Consider the following 15,337-nt stretch of genomic DNA (forward strand, 5'->3'; position numbering starts at 1 on the left):
GTAGAATATAATGATCACCCCTTGCTTCCTTAAACTGCCCGTGGTGGTAGGGCGAAGTGGTAAAACTCCCGTATGCCAACGGGAGGATCCCGGTTCAAATCCCAGTGAACGCATTTTGATTAATTATTTACGGTCGTACTGATGTCCTCGTTTGGTGAATGTTCTCTTATCCAGTATCTCTGTATGACAACTTAGCATGATTGTATTGGCTCTAAGTGCCGCACCTTATTTGTAGTAGATTTCTTTCCCAACTTCCTTTCCATAATTTATTCCCCATCATGACTGACATTGGGTCCACCAACAGTCTTGTCTATCACTCATAACGACATTTACAGGACTTTAAATAAAAACTGGAGCTCGTCTCCCCTACAAAAAAAAAAAAAATTGCTTCCTTAAACTTTCCTGGAGTGCTTTTCAAGGCGCATCCAATGGTACTAAGTAATATAGATGATTTGAATAAACTTATCAAATGATTTATGAAAATATGAAAAGAGGTTTCTGGCCAGAATGTCGAAATTTTACATATCAAAGTCCCACAAAAATGATTTCAGAGGTTGCTTTGGATCGATAGAAACATTTTGATTCAAGATATACCATAGCAAAAGTGTTCATTATCAAGGTCAAAAACGCGATCGTTTGATTTTTGGTGAAAACCATGAGGGGTACCTCATGCTTTTTGGTCGATTTTTGTCCATGTTTTTTTTGGTCCCTAAAAAGTTGAGCAAAGGTGTCAGGAAGTCAATACTATGTGAAAGCATTTGTTTGGTGCTATTCTGACTATCTAAAACGGCTTTGAACGCGAGAGAACGCGGATCAAATGAACTCATTTTTTGCTGTATTAGGCACACTCTTGACTAAAAAGGGCTAATATCTGTATGATACTTGTCCGTATATGAAATATCTACGCGTATATGGATGTAGAACATCGCATAAGAATCAAATACACAGATAATATACAGGGTTTTTATGTGTAAGTCGAGGGACAACATGGAAGAAGCAGTATTTTGATAAGACACGCAAGGGAAATCGGTAGCGCGAGCTGCCGCTGCACAGGTTGGTTCTCACCGAAGCGAAGCGAAGGTAGAGAGTCTTCCAAAGCATAAACACTCGTATCAAATAATAGAACTATGTACAATGTAAATCAAGGTCTTCGCTATGAATTACCAAGGGTATACAGCTCGTAGAAGATTAATACGTTTTACTGAAAAAGTTTGGAATCAAAAGTGAAGCATTATTATCACATCTAATTGCGCCATGATTGAAGCAGACTTCCGTTAGCAGAAAGGAATCAATGCACTTCTTAGCAGATGTAGATAACTTTTCGTAAATTTGAATAGGCCTTTTATCACTCGGCCTATGTGATAGTATCGAATTTAGACAGAGTGTAGTTTTCCGATCCACAGAGCACATTGAGTATATGGAGTAATGTTGATGCCATTATACTTATAGCGCTCAACAAGGAAAGCAAAGTTCACATGTATTAAGCATCCTTTGCCAGCTGACAAGAAGTTCTTCCAGCATTGTATATAATTAGATGTAATTTTCAATTTCTTCTTTGCTTGAATTTAGAACGTGGTATATCATTACTTTGACAAGAAGGACTCTGATTATATAAGATGATAACTCGAAAATCTGTCAAATCGCGTACTAAATTCAAGCGAAATAGGATAATCTTCGATGTGCAGCGTGGTGCTTTTCTACATTCTTCTCAGCTTTTGAGAATTAATGATTGATAAGGTGCTTCGGGTTTATCTTGATTAGGTATCTAAATTTCGTAGTTTGGCTCTTAAAGCAGTGTCGATTTGAATATCAAGATCTGATCTCCATGCTCTGAGCACCCAAATAGAGTATCTGCTTTGCTGTTTCTCTTCCTAGTGATGGGGCATGTCCGATCAAACAGCAAGTGCCTTACAATGAGCAATCAAGTTGAATAGAGAATTATTATAGTCAAAATTCGCTGATATATTGCACATAAACTACAGGTGCAACTCAATTAAAGCATCATGACTACGATTCTTGACAAACGATATCTTAATTACTGCTCATGTTGATGTTCAATATTTCAAACTCATTCAGGTACCAAAAATTTCTTGGATCAATTTAAATTAAAAGGGAACCTTTGCAATGAGATGCCAGTTCCCATAAAACAACGAGAGGAACATGACACTAAAAATAAACATTTTGGACTAAATTAGTAAGTTTTGAAATGTGTGTTTCTCATTGATGTCGTTGGTGTTGTTGATGTTGAATTTGACAAATGAAAATATACTTGGCATCTCGGATGCTGAGGTTCCGTGAAGTTGCCTGTAAACCTCATTTATTCATTTTAACATGAGGAATTCTCTTAAACCATCAATCCAAAGTCGCTTTGTATGAATTGTATGCAAATAGGTGTGTGTGCGTGTGTGTGTGTGTGTGAACTGCTACATCATGTGTGTTTACATGAATGCAAATTTTGTTCTTGATCTGATGCCGTCCACTGTTTGTTTGCTTTCAAAGGAGAGCGTCGAGTCATGAGATGTTTGTTTCATTTCTTGGTTCCTGAAAATTCTTCTTCTTTACATCATTATAACAATACTTTTATGATTTAGCTTTTCAATCATATAAACAGCGATGACCCTGCGTTCTTTCTTAATCGGACAAATGCGTATCTTTTTAGTTGAAAAAAGAAACAAGACATGAACATTGGCATGTGTATTTCCTCTTTTCACAACAAGTGCTCAGACACTTTACTTATTTCATTTAGCTCACAACTCTATAATGTGTTGTATATATTGAAACAAGGTATGGGTACTAGAATTTAGCTATGCAAGCTAAATTTGATAAATGTCTAGTAAGTATGTGAGTTCGAGCTGAATACATACGGCCCTGGACTAAAATCACTTGAGAAAAAATGAGGGGATGATGCGTTAGAATCATTTTGCCACGAGGATACATTACACAATGATTCACATTTAGTACGGGTTGCACCAAAAATAATCAATCATCAAGACAAAAGAAGCTACCCACGCACAACACACACACACAACAACAACAACGAGAACGAAGCTTAATCAAAACAAACTTTTTTTTAGATGATTAACAAACAAATCACGTAAAATATACAGCAATATCATCCATCCATCTGGCCTATATACAGCGTATGTCATATTGAATTATACCATATCAACTCCATCATGAATTCTCTAGAAAGACTTCCTTCTTAAATAAGGACCAGAACACAAAGCAGTTGTATCACGGTTATCAGGAACTGTACAAAATTGTTGATTTCTTTATCTTTTGAGAATCATCTCCTTGAAAAAAAAAAAAAAAAAAAAAAAAAAAAAAGTCAATTCACAAGTAGCATTTTGTATTCAAAAAACATTCCTAAATTGCATGTTGCTCTGTTCTACATAATGAAACAGCAACAGAAACCTTGATACTTGATATAAATGTATAAAAGTTTGTGCAATGTAACCGAATACATTTGGTTTCTTCTTTTTTTTTTAAAAAAAAAAACCGATACCGCAGATTGTGGTATGATCTTTTTCATCAGTAATGCAAGGCATTATATAGAGAGCATACTGATAAAGGTTTGAATAGGCCAAATGCAACTATACTTTTGTTTATTTTGATACAGTTGCTGCTACTTCAAAACGATGTGCTACCAAAACAGTATGGAAACCAAGAACGAATTGAAACGGAGGTTTCGGACTGAGCACCTTGGGGTTATAAGCAAACTTACCCCCTTTGGGTACATGGTAGCAATTTTCACTCATTTTTTGCTACTACAACAATAGCTGCAATCGACAAGAGGCACTTTTTTTATCTTCTTCTTCTCTGTTTCCCCTTTTTTCTTCCCTCTTTCTTTCTTTCCTTTATTTTCGTATACCCCACCGCCAATTTACCTGTCAAACTCATGCTAAATGAATCCAATTCATATCGATCAAGCACTCTTAAACAGAAAAACTTAAATGATAAATCTCGCAAATTTCGCTGGTCGTCTTGCTTTTCATTTGTTACTAGTAAATTAGGAAGAAAATCCAATAAATCATCGTCAAACCAACAACTTAGACTGTCTCAATCCTACGAGGATTTTGATACCAGGCATAATGACTTGTCAGAGACAATTGATGGTAAATGAGGATATGTTAGCGTAGTGAAAAGATTGGCTCATTCATCCTTTATTTTAGTTGCAAAAATAAAATCATCATCCTCGTCTTCTTCCTCCATGATCATCTGGAACCATCAATATCTTGTACAGCAGAAGCAACCCTCGCCTATAATGCCTCCTCCATCGCTCTCTCCGCCGCCAAGACAAATCAAATCCAAAAGAGACAGCTACAACAACACTGCTTCAACTGCTACAACCACCAGTCGACGTCCTTTGATAGACCCCACTTTGACACCACGAGTTAAGCCTATATCTATTAAAACTAGAAAGCAGCCCTCTCTTTTACGTCTATCATTAGACGCTGAATTATTACAGTCTCCTGACGGCGATAACGACAGCTTCATCACATTCAAAACTGGACATTCAACAAGCAGCGCTTCAATCACTCCAACAACTACACCTTCTGTGCCCTTTCGCAGTGGTACATTGGGCGCCACTAATAATTCTAGGGCTAATAGTAATGCAATGCAGCCACTACCCTCTTCACCGCCCCCATTACCACCTTTACATATACCCCTTGACCCAACAGTTGGTCAAAGTAGACCTCAATCACAAGCTACCGCAACGACAGATTCTCCCATTTCTATGACTGCAAGCGACGAAGATGAACACAAATTGACGTTAATAGAAAGAAGACGCAGACGTAGCCCTCTCTCCATGCCCAACACGGATCAATTGACACTGGCACTCGATGAAATGTTAATTGAAGAGCAACAGCAACAGCAACAGCAACAGCAGCAGCAGCAGCAGTTGCCAGATAACCCATCATGGCGCCAACAACTTCTAGAGCAAACACTTGCCTACTCTTTCAATGATCGATCCAGACAAGATGCCATGATGACATTGGAGGGCAAAAAGATGCGTGCAGTATCCCTTCAACCTATCGCCCACATTCGCGAGCTGGATGACCATTTTGAGCAACAACCTGATAGCGCTATTGTGAGAAACAAAACTCAATACGAAGCCATCGTAGCTAGTACGTCGACACATAATAGACACCTGTCATACCAAGTCAAGAAGCAACCTCGCACTTCTTTACGTGCACGGTCTCCCTCTGAGGCAACGACGGTAGAAGTGGAATCAAAACACCAACAGCAACAACAGCTGGAAATCATTACCGAGAACGAGATTGCCACATGTCGTACTCCTACATCTGCCAACAGCAAGTTCCCTGTTGCACACAGCAACACGTTGCTCTTGAATGCCGCCCCTGAAACTCCACCTTACCACAAACAAACTGCTCCTTCATTGATTTCTGCTCCCTCAACGCCAAATTCAATCGATTCTTCAGTCATTGAACAGGATGACTATATAAATCATCAAGTACAACTTTGTCTTTCTCCTGCCTTGAATGATACTGCAAATTAACCATACAAACAAGATATCGGCCGGTCCTATATTCATCGTCAAAAAATAGCAAAAAAAAAAAAAAAAAAAAAAAGTGGTTATGTTATTTGCTGTAGTCATCACAATCATTGTATAGTTTACATAAATGAATTTATTTTTTGTTATTGATGGGCGATTTGTCTAATTTACCACCACTTTCAATGTAAGCATTGTAGTATTTCTTGAAGCTCTCACTGACACCCTTGGCCTCTGAGTTTTGTGCGTAACAATCCAAGAATTTACCCTCTGGATCCATCAAATAAAAGAAGATGGAGTGATCGACCAAATAGTCATCACCTTCACTAATGTCAGGAGGAGAGGATACGTATACTCTAAAGAGTTTAGCGACTCGCTTGATCTCGTCTTGATCTCCTGTCAATCCAATCAGATCCTCGTGAAAGTCCTTGACGTATTCCTTGACAATCTCTCTAGTATCACGTCTGGGATCACAAGTAATGAAGACTGGTACTAGTACATTCTCTCCAATGTCCTTCTTGGTCATGTCAACCACTTCTGCCATCTTGTCCAGTTCCTCGGGACAAATGTCAGGACAATGCGTGAATCCAAAGTAGATCAGAGCAAACTTTCCTTTCATATCATCAGAGCCAAATGGCTTGTTGGTCTCTGCATTAGTCAGAGTGTAATCACCTCCCAGCTTTGGCTTTCCGTATGATTGTGGTTTGGATTTCTCGGCTTCTTTTTGTTTGCGGATCTCTTCAACCTTCTTCTTCTCGCTCTGAAAGTACAATAGTAGACCTGCACCTACGCCGAGAAATACAGCTGCTGCCTTGAATGTAAATGGCTAATTATGCAGAAATGTCAGTCTTTGGGCAAATACATTAATACAAATGATACTTTACACCAACAGCTGCTTTGGCACGAATCTCCTCTTTGGATGTAGAAGTGGAATAAAAGCGACCTGCTGTCATGGTGTTGATGGAGGGCTTTTTGACAGGATTGGAGGAAGCTGTCATGAGAGATGCAGTAGGCTTGCAGAATTGACGCTTTGCAGCCCAACATTGGGATGGCAAAGGCTGATGTCCATTGTCAGATAATAAGCATAGAGCATTCAATCATATATACATTACCTTGATGTTGGTTCTAAGAAGATTGCGAGTAACGAACGACATGGTAACAATGATCAACACTCAGAGAGAAACGAAGACATCTTTCTTTTTATGCCACTCCAACCCCCCGGGACGAGCCAGGATCTCTGAAAGACTCGAATAAACACGTGATGTACATGAATTCAAAGGATAAAAATTTTGTGTGGATGAAGGTTTTTTAAACAGCTGAACGCCATCTCAAACAAGAGGATCTTTTTTCTCTCTTTTATACTACATTCGCGTATTAAATCATGTCTGAACCAGCCGCAGCAGAGAAAGTTGAAAAGAAGGAGGGTGCCGTTGAACACATCAATCTTAAAGTTGTAGGCAGTGTAAGTGCCCTAGTGGTAATGATAAGCTAAAGCACAGAGGGCTCACGTTTTTCCTCTGTTTTTTTTATTGTAAAGGATGCCAATGAGGTTTTCTTCAAGATCAAGCGTTCTACTCAACTCAGAAAGTTGATGGATGCTTATTGTGAACGTCAAGGTAAACAACCTGGATCTGTGCGTTTCTTATATGACGGTACTCGTGTTATGCCAGGAGATACACCTAATGATGTATGTGTTGGTTGCGGATTCACTGTTTGCCTACATAAAATACTCACCCTTCTTTTGTTTAGTTGGATATGGATGATGGAGACAGTATTGATGTTATGGTTGAGCAAATTGGAGGTTATTAAATACACATCAGACTCAAACACCCCTCACAAACACAAACACATCCATCTTCGCAAAAAGTAGAATTCGTTTATTTGGTGTCTCTATCAATCAAACAACTTGTTTTATTCAATCATGTAAACGAGACAAGCCTCTGCATCTTGCAATTTCTGCTACAAGTGTACATCTTCCATTTTATTCAAATAAATATACTATTTTATCGTTTCAATGATAGTGCTAACAATGTGCTGCGCATCGTACTCGTCGGTCGTGTTAGACCATTGACCGTATCTGTTACGGAATGCGTAATTTCTCTGGTTATTTGCTCTTTCAGTAGCACCAAATATCTTTGCAAATGTAGAAGATCTATTCACAAATGCAACTGTGGGATTCTTTAAATTATGACACGAGAATTGAAGTCAGCGATGTTACGTACCACTCATGCCATTTTTAAACGCAATATGAGAGATGTTCTTAAAGAGCTTCAATGGGTACATATGCTAGAGTGATGTGATTTCTGATTGCATGACATTTTTCAAATTTTCATGCGAATTCAGCACATGTCGCACGACTGACAACCTTTTACTCTAATTAACGGCTTTACACCATGTTCTCTTTGCAGGATTCCAATCTTCAGTCTTCAAGCAGATGCTTGTTCATGATTCATCATCTATTTCCTTGATCATGTACGCGATATCAGGAGAGTGATTTTGTATATTCAGTTTTTTTTTTATTATTGTTTTTGTAATGTATAATAAGAAATGACAATCAACTTCCTGCTTAGATGATTTCACTTGCGACACCATCTTGATAATCCCAATGAAGATTGCCAACATCATGGTTACCGTGATATGTCCAACCTTCCTCAGTAACATGGTATACTATAAGATATGTGAGTATTATAGCAGTGTCAATCAATCTATCCAACTTACAGTTTACAGAGCCACCAGACATGGCATCACGATGTGTAGCATGGTAAATAGATCTTCTTCCAAGCTCAAGAGCATCCTTGACAGATAAATCGTGATCATATCCGGAATCAAGGACACCATAAGCAAATGTTGAACCTGAACCAACAGAGAAAATATCGCCCTTCAATCTTGAGCCATCAGAATCAACATAAAAGAGATTGGGTCCAGATTTATCCCAGCCTGTAACCATCGTACCCTAATATTCACTATGAATAAAACCACAACTGCAACAAATAGTAATTATGACATACCATAGACAAGCCCATGCCCTTGTAAGCATAAACCATATTGGCTAATAGCTTGGATGCAGCAGCAACTGAAATACGCTCCTTGTTTCTCAATTCGTGCAAACGACAACGTCTTCCCAACTCACGCTCCCAATACGAACAATCAGCAGCACCACCTGCCATGGTACCCAACAAATAAGGGTTGATTTCAATGACCTTCTTTACAGTTTGGGAACCTATATAGTGTTGTGTTTAATAGCTATCCGTATGAGCATGCATCTTCAAATTTACCAATATAATTGCCCATGGTAGCTCTGGAATCTACAGCTACAATAACACCACCTTGAAATTGGAAAGCAAGTGTGGTTGTACCGTGTTGAATCTTGATTTTGTAATCGGCAGATTTCTCATCGGTTACATTTCTCAAGAAATCGACAGGCTATATAACTTGTTATTTACACGATCATCGCTGCGTTTGTGTTAAGAAAAGTCTTTACGTACGTTGTGAATAGCAGGAATATCAAAAGAAGGGAATGCAAGTTGTTGAGCAGCATCCCAACGTCCACAGAGCTGACCAAAGTTCTCTTCTTGAGGTAAAGTTAAAGGAGATGATGAATATTTAGATACAAATCTGTTCATTTCTGCTTTATGTATGAATTTATGACTAAATAGAATGAAAAAAAAAGGTTATATCACAGCTATACAGTGAACCTTTATCAAAACTTCGAGACCTAGATGACGAGGCCCGACGCGTGTCGCAAATGTAACTAGTCAGTTGCAAATGTCAGAGGGAGTTCCAATGTGCTTTAGACTGTTGCTTGCTCCTACATTGCTCTTCAAAAATGCGAACTGAGAGATATCAGGTACAGATTGATTGCAATCAACCACAATAGTAACAATTTTATTACCACATGAAATGTCTATCAAGGTATATCCTGTGTCTGTACATGAGTGATTGGCCTTTTTGGCACAGATCTTCATGATTTGATAAATGTATATGACCAATTAAGAACAAACAAAGTATAAATCTTAAAAGCTTGATCAATGCTTATGCAATGCTAATAATTCAGTCTGAATATTCAATACATGAGGCGGTTCAAAAGCTCAAGCTATGATCTATCATATAAAATCCTTACAAAATTGCTATGATATCCAAGAGTCGGACTTTATAAACAGCTTCCTTAGAGATGCTTGAACTGAAGGAAATTAGCCAAAAAAAAACCCCCCCCAGAAAAAAATACGTTTACATAAAATAAACGTGATAGCAAATCTTCTGATCTAGTTGTGAGAGCTTGAAGCCATCTACATTCATTGAAAACTACAACTCAAAAGACCAGACATAAACTATTCAACTTCCGTTTGTGTCTCCGATTGTTTGCCAAAATTGGCAAAAAAAACGCTCCCGGGTGGGCTTGAACCACCAACCTCCTGATTAACAGTCAGACGCGCTAGCCAATTGCGCCACGGAAGCTTCAGATGCTAATTTTTTTGCAACATTTATAAAAATCTAAGTATAAATTATAATCACGTGCCACTACAAACACCCTATCTTCTGTTTATGGTAATGTCTTTTCCGTCACAACTTCATAATCAATCTAAAATCTAGCACGAAGTACACACTAATTGGCTCTCAAAAAGCTCAAGATTGTCTTGTTTCCTGTTTCTCTTTCATCCCTTCAGACGCGAACATGCAAAATCAGATAAACACTATTCCATTGGTAGATGCCAATTCATTACGATCAGCACAATACGGTATTTGATACAAGGCATATTTACCTCTCTATATACATACTGAAGCGTTTGTTGATTTCTAGCCGCTGTTGCAAATATGCTGCACCTCAACTCACCTGAAGGTGGACCAACTGAGAGCAATAATCCTGAAAATATCGTCTGGAAAGTGTTAATCTTCGATAAATTTGGCCAAGACATCATTTCCTCGATCATGCGTGTGAATGATCTTCGCGAAAATGGAGTGACAGTACACATGTAAAGTAAAGAGACTCAATTTCATTATACTCTTCTCAGAGAAGCTGATATAAACCCACTATCACTAGGCTTTTGTCCCAAGACAGATCACCTTTGCCCGATGTACCTGCTGTTTACTTTGTAGAGCCTACTTCAGAAAATATTAAGAAGATTTGTGAGGTATGAGAGTTGTTGAATGAACAGAAACCCAACTTCTAACTAGGCATGAAATTAGGATTTGAGTCGTAATTTGTATGATTCATATTACATCAACTTTTGCTCAACTATATCTCGCCCTGTCTTGGAAGAATTCGCAACAACCACAATCAATGACAATACCTCAGACATGGTGAACCAGGTAATGCAATCTAAAACGGCATGTATGTGAAATACCTACTAATGCATCAATTCTTAGGTTTATGATCAATATCTTAATTTTATTTGCACAAACCCCAACGTATTCTCTCTTAATCAACCACAAACATTCATCAACTTGAACAACCCAACTGCCAGCGAATCGTTAATTGAAGAAACAATCGACAAGACCGTCAATGCATTATTCTCAGTCATTGTTACCATGGGCGTCATTCCCATCATTCGTTGTCCCAGAGGAAATGCCGCTGAGAGCATTGCCAACAAACTCGATAGCAAGCTACGTGATCATGTCATGAACAGCAGAACCAACTTATTTTCAGAAAACAATTCTGCCAATTTGCAACGCCCTGTTCTCATTTTGTTGGATCGAAGCATGGATTTGACTCCTATGTTGAGTCATTCCTGGACTTACGAAGCACTCATTCATGATGTACTCTCAATGAAGCTGAATCGTATCACTATCGAAGGCGGCGAACCTGGATCCAAAAAGAAGAGTTATGATCTCGATGCCAAAGATTTCTTTTGGTCCAAAAATGCATCCAGTCCATTCCCACAAGTAGCTGAGGATATCGACATTGAGTTGAACAAATACAAAAAGGACGCTGCTGAAATCACTGGCATTAGTGGCGTGTCTTCCTTAGAAGATGTTGGGAATATTGACATGTCTTCCAACACCAAGTTGCTCAAATCAGCCATCACTGCTCTGCCTGAATTGACAGCAAGAAAAGCAACCTTGGATATGCACATGAATGTCGCTACTGCGCTGCTGAATGATATCAAGGATAGACAATTGGATAATTTCTTTCAAATCGAGGAAAGCATCACTAGACAAAACAAAAATACGTTACTGGAAACTATTCGCGATGTGGAAAAGAAGAATCCCGAGGATAAAATGAGATTGTTTTTGATTTATTACTTGTCGACAGTGGAGGAGCTTCCAAAGGACGATATGGAAGCTTACGAAAAAGCTCTCTCTGAAGCAGGATGTGATATGGAGCCATTGAATTACATCAAAAAGTGAGTGTATAATTGTGCGTTTTGGGGCTTGCATTAACCTAGCTCTTACAGAGTGCGCGCTTTGATGCGTATGACATCTATGATTTCAGCACCCTCTCAACCACAAACTGGCTTTTCACAAGCTGATTTGTTCCGTGGTTTCAGCAGCATTGGTAACAAGTTGACTGACAGATTGAAGGAAGGTGGTTTAGGTGGTGGTTTTGAGAACCTGTTGTCAGGCGTCAAGAACTTACTGCCTACCAGCAAAGAGTTGGTGGTCAGTAAAATTGTCTCTGATATCATGACACCACCACAAAACGAAGCATCAAAAGCAAGCGACTACTTGTATTTTGATCCAAAGGTCAGCAAGAACTCTAGATCTCCTCGTCAGCACAAGGTTGCATTCCAGGAAGCCATCGTTTTCGTTGTTGGTGGCGGTAATTATGTCGAATACCAAAACTTGCAAGAGCTTGCAACAGTAAGTGGCTGATATTGGTTGGTTGTATGGAAACTAATACATTCAAATTATAGCAAAATAATGGTAAAAAGATTACATATGGCTCTACTGATATTTTGTCCCCTCACCAATTCTTGGAGCAACTGGCTACTCTTGGAAAAGAAAGCTCATTGGCATAAATACACAAAATAAAGCTTAATAATAATACCACATCATAAATGCAAGTTTATTCAGTGAATGGGTGCAGTTTCGAGCTTACTCAAGCCTGCACTTTCTGCCATTGCAAGTACATTGGCATAGGGTTTATCCAAACTAGGAGGCAAACTTTGTTTAAAGGCATCTGAATTCATCCAATCCAACCCATGTTGAAAGATATTGGCAGCACGATGATCTCCTCCTTCGATTGTGCCCATACAAGCGTGCAATGTGGCTCTTTTGGAACTCTTTTCATAGGCAGCACGATGAAGGATGTTGCTGTCGTAGAAGACAGACTGTCCAGGCTTCAAATCCACCTTGAGCATACCAGGCATATCATGGCTTTTAGGGTCATGAATGGTAATATGACGCTCTTCAGGTGTTCTTATTCTGCGATGGGAGCGTGGTACAACAAACAGACATCCATCTTGATACAATGCTCTATCAGTACACCGACTTATTAGTATTGGGGTATTCCAAATTTTCCCATGTGGTGACCAACTTACGTATTCCATTGAGTACCATAGTGAGGAATAGTTAATATCTCTCGTTCCTTTTCCTCATCAGTCTCAGCAGGCACTGAATCTCTGTGCCATGTCAAGTCAAAATCAGAGTCTTGAGGATTGATCAGCAAATTAAACAATTCTACAATACGATGATTAGCTTGTATGTATTGATACAGCTTTTGCAATGACTTACCGAGCTGCAATTCTTCAGGCTTTGTTCCCAGTAATTGACATACGGCCTCTTGCAATCGAGGCGATCCATACCATTCAGCAAACACGGGCTCCTTCAATTCAGGGTGCATCAGATGCTGAACACCCCAGACGTCAGTGCCTTCTGTCCAAGGTGGAAATTGAGTTCCTACCAAACGACTAAGCATGACACAAGTTGAATCAATGTCATTTGTATCCTACAAAGCACTTGATACATACCGGTATTTCCAATCTCCTCGACGAGCTCGATCGACAACTCGATCGCATGCTTCGACTAAATCATTAAAGGTTTCTTTTGGAATGAGATTATCAATGATAACATATCCTTCAGTCTGAAGCGCCTCTTGGATGGGAACACCGTGAATATCAGTAATCATTTTATGTGAATGTAAAGAAGGAAAGAAGGAACATGGTTGTATAAGAATCAAGACCCTGATTTAAACTATTTTCACACGTTGCATAAAGGGTAATCATGCCACCTATTTCCCTATTAAACCCTGTGCGGATTTGACTGTGAATCATCTGTCAAATGTTGCACTATGCATCGATGTCAGGGAATCTCACGAGTTACCAAACGTTCCTCCTAAATACAAATGAGGCGTGTGTGCAGAACAAAGAGCTACTTTATTAACAGATAATAATCTTGTGCGCTAGTTCTAAACCAACAGAGCATACATAATCCACAATCGTCTTTTTAAACTTGGCAGAAGACTCAAATTTGACGATACATGTTACAGGAGCAACCCTTCCCTGTCCAACCATCACAAACACCTTTTTCAAATCATCCTCAGTAATCGATGCGGGCTCTACCCACCCTGGCGGATAGTTCCTTGATGGTGCAGGATCCGTGAATGTAACAAACGACTCTCCTTGATCAAACTTGGCTTTGAAATCTTGAATGGGGTGCCATGTATAGTCAATAGGATCTAGCAGATCAGATGGTTGATATTGCCCTTTGTAGTTCATTTTGGGACATGAATCAATGTAGTATCCTAGTAATTATATATGAGCACTTGAACATGATGACCTTGCATTCTCTCTACTGACCCATATAATAATGCTGCAGCGTGTCCACCTTGTCGGAAAACTCTTGCACTAGACTGATTTCTCTGAAAACACTGTACTTTCCCAAGCCTAAAAACGAATACTCCGGATCATACAGAAAGTAAACCGAGGATACGCACTTGGGGAGTATATCGATAACCGCTAATGCGATGAGCTCACCATTTACAAGGTATTTTTGATGAAATGAACCGAATTGAACATCGCTGCTGCCATGCTTTTCCAGTTTCATAGGTGAATCGATCAAAAACCTCTTGAATCCACCTTCAGATATATCCTCCTCTTTATCATGATGAACACTCGCTTGATATTTTGCATACAGGGCAAACTTTTCCTTTGTGAATGAGGCAGGCTCGAGTTTGATCTCCAGTTTGTACTTGCTCTCTTGGTTGGTGTCCTCTGGTTCATGTATGAGGTCTCTCAATGATTTCACTTGTACGTAGTTGGACGGTTTGTTAACAGGCTTATCACTGTTGGTAGTGGGGATGGTGGGTTTGACTTTTGGATCAGGGTCCCAAGTTCCTTTGATGTATCGATTGAATTTATGGATGACCTTCTTTTGGCTCTTGGTTGTATTGAACCGATTGGTATCTAGTCTGCATCATCTGTAAGCACAAGCATACAAGCATGATCTAACTCCACCCAGTTTACCTAATTGTGTATTGAGGACAGCAGCTCTTTTCCAGGTCTGGCTTGTACAGATATTTGCCAGATCTTCTCCAGCCTCGGTCTATTAGGTCTTGGTAGTCCTAAAGTTCATTTAGTACGTCAAAATCTCCATGCTATGTAGGTCCTTACTGAACAAGTCATGGAATGGGCCCATATACCAAAAGATATTGAGGTGTCTTTTCCTTTGCAGTAGCCACAATCATGTTCGCTAGGGCCAGCAATGGATATCATTGTCAATCCAAAGTCTCCTAGGTCATCCTCCTCCTCTTCTTCTTCGCTACTAGTGTCGTTGTTTCTGCTCATGATATGAAATGAAAAGGAAAAAGCAATAATGCCACGTAAAGAAGGCTAACAAGCGGCTCGGAGCATCAATCGAGCACCTGTCTTATATGCGGGAAAATGA

At 39.3% G+C, this 15,337-nt stretch overlaps 7 protein-coding genes and 1 non-coding gene across 8 annotated transcripts; 3 read left to right on the forward strand and 5 right to left on the reverse strand.

The window, feature by feature from the left end:
- Positions 1-3,898: 3,898 nt before the first annotated feature.
- Positions 3,899-5,521, forward strand: TIP41 (Tap42 interacting protein; the record flags this gene model as incomplete). Its single annotated transcript, XM_064819908.1, has 2 exons — positions 3,899-4,115; positions 4,173-5,521. The coding sequence occupies 2 exons, from the start codon at positions 3,899-3,901 to the stop codon at positions 5,519-5,521; spliced, it is 1,566 nt and encodes a 521-aa protein (XP_064683828.1).
- Positions 5,522-5,651: 130 nt separating this feature from the next.
- On the reverse strand, positions 5,652-6,669 carry PCL7_1 (cyclin-like protein interacting with PHO85; the record flags this gene model as incomplete). Its single annotated transcript, XM_064819909.1, has 3 exons — positions 5,652-6,341; positions 6,400-6,573; positions 6,628-6,669. The coding sequence occupies 3 exons, from the start codon at positions 6,667-6,669 to the stop codon at positions 5,652-5,654; spliced, it is 906 nt and encodes a 301-aa protein (XP_064683829.1).
- Positions 6,670-6,896: 227 nt separating this feature from the next.
- ATC70_000495 (uncharacterized protein) lies at positions 6,897-7,324 on the forward strand (the record flags this gene model as incomplete). The annotated part of the gene is made up of 3 exons (XM_064819910.1): positions 6,897-6,977; positions 7,053-7,202; positions 7,265-7,324. 3 exons carry the CDS (start codon positions 6,897-6,899, stop codon positions 7,322-7,324), a joined length of 291 nt encoding a protein of 96 aa, XP_064683830.1.
- A 757-nt stretch (positions 7,325-8,081) lies between these two features.
- Positions 8,082-9,138, reverse strand: ATC70_000496 (uncharacterized protein; the record flags this gene model as incomplete). The annotated part of the gene is made up of 5 exons (XM_064819911.1): positions 8,082-8,182; positions 8,234-8,468; positions 8,524-8,735; positions 8,791-8,938; positions 9,001-9,138. 5 exons carry the CDS (start codon positions 9,136-9,138, stop codon positions 8,082-8,084), a joined length of 834 nt encoding a protein of 277 aa, XP_064683831.1.
- Positions 9,139-9,896: 758 nt separating this feature from the next.
- ATC70_000497 lies at positions 9,897-9,970 on the reverse strand. Its single transcript has one exon. It is a non-coding gene; the product is annotated as a tRNA-Asn (tRNA).
- Positions 9,971-10,187: 217 nt separating this feature from the next.
- ATC70_000498 (uncharacterized protein) lies at positions 10,188-12,471 on the forward strand (the record flags this gene model as incomplete). The annotated part of the gene is made up of 7 exons (XM_064819912.1): positions 10,188-10,251; positions 10,314-10,485; positions 10,554-10,644; positions 10,700-10,822; positions 10,880-11,856; positions 11,908-12,313; positions 12,367-12,471. The coding sequence occupies 7 exons, from the start codon at positions 10,188-10,190 to the stop codon at positions 12,469-12,471; spliced, it is 1,938 nt and encodes a 645-aa protein (XP_064683832.1).
- Positions 12,472-12,522: 51 nt separating this feature from the next.
- HEM3_1 (porphobilinogen deaminase) lies at positions 12,523-13,580 on the reverse strand (the record flags this gene model as incomplete). Its single annotated transcript, XM_064819913.1, has 4 exons — positions 12,523-12,928; positions 12,994-13,132; positions 13,187-13,362; positions 13,423-13,580. The coding sequence occupies 4 exons, from the start codon at positions 13,578-13,580 to the stop codon at positions 12,523-12,525; spliced, it is 879 nt and encodes a 292-aa protein (XP_064683833.1).
- Positions 13,581-13,830: 250 nt separating this feature from the next.
- Positions 13,831-15,237, reverse strand: DNM1 (Dynamin- GTPase protein; the record flags this gene model as incomplete). The annotated part of the gene is made up of 4 exons (XM_064819914.1): positions 13,831-14,195; positions 14,251-14,861; positions 14,917-15,014; positions 15,064-15,237. 4 exons carry the CDS (start codon positions 15,235-15,237, stop codon positions 13,831-13,833), a joined length of 1,248 nt encoding a protein of 415 aa, XP_064683834.1.
- Positions 15,238-15,337: the final 100 nt, after the last annotated feature.

Source organism: Mucor velutinosus, assembly GCF_035048745.1.
Source record: "Mucor velutinosus strain NIH1002 chromosome Unknown tig00000041, whole genome shotgun sequence".
Classification (NCBI taxonomy): Eukaryota; Fungi; Mucoromycota; class Mucoromycetes; order Mucorales; family Mucoraceae; genus Mucor; species Mucor velutinosus.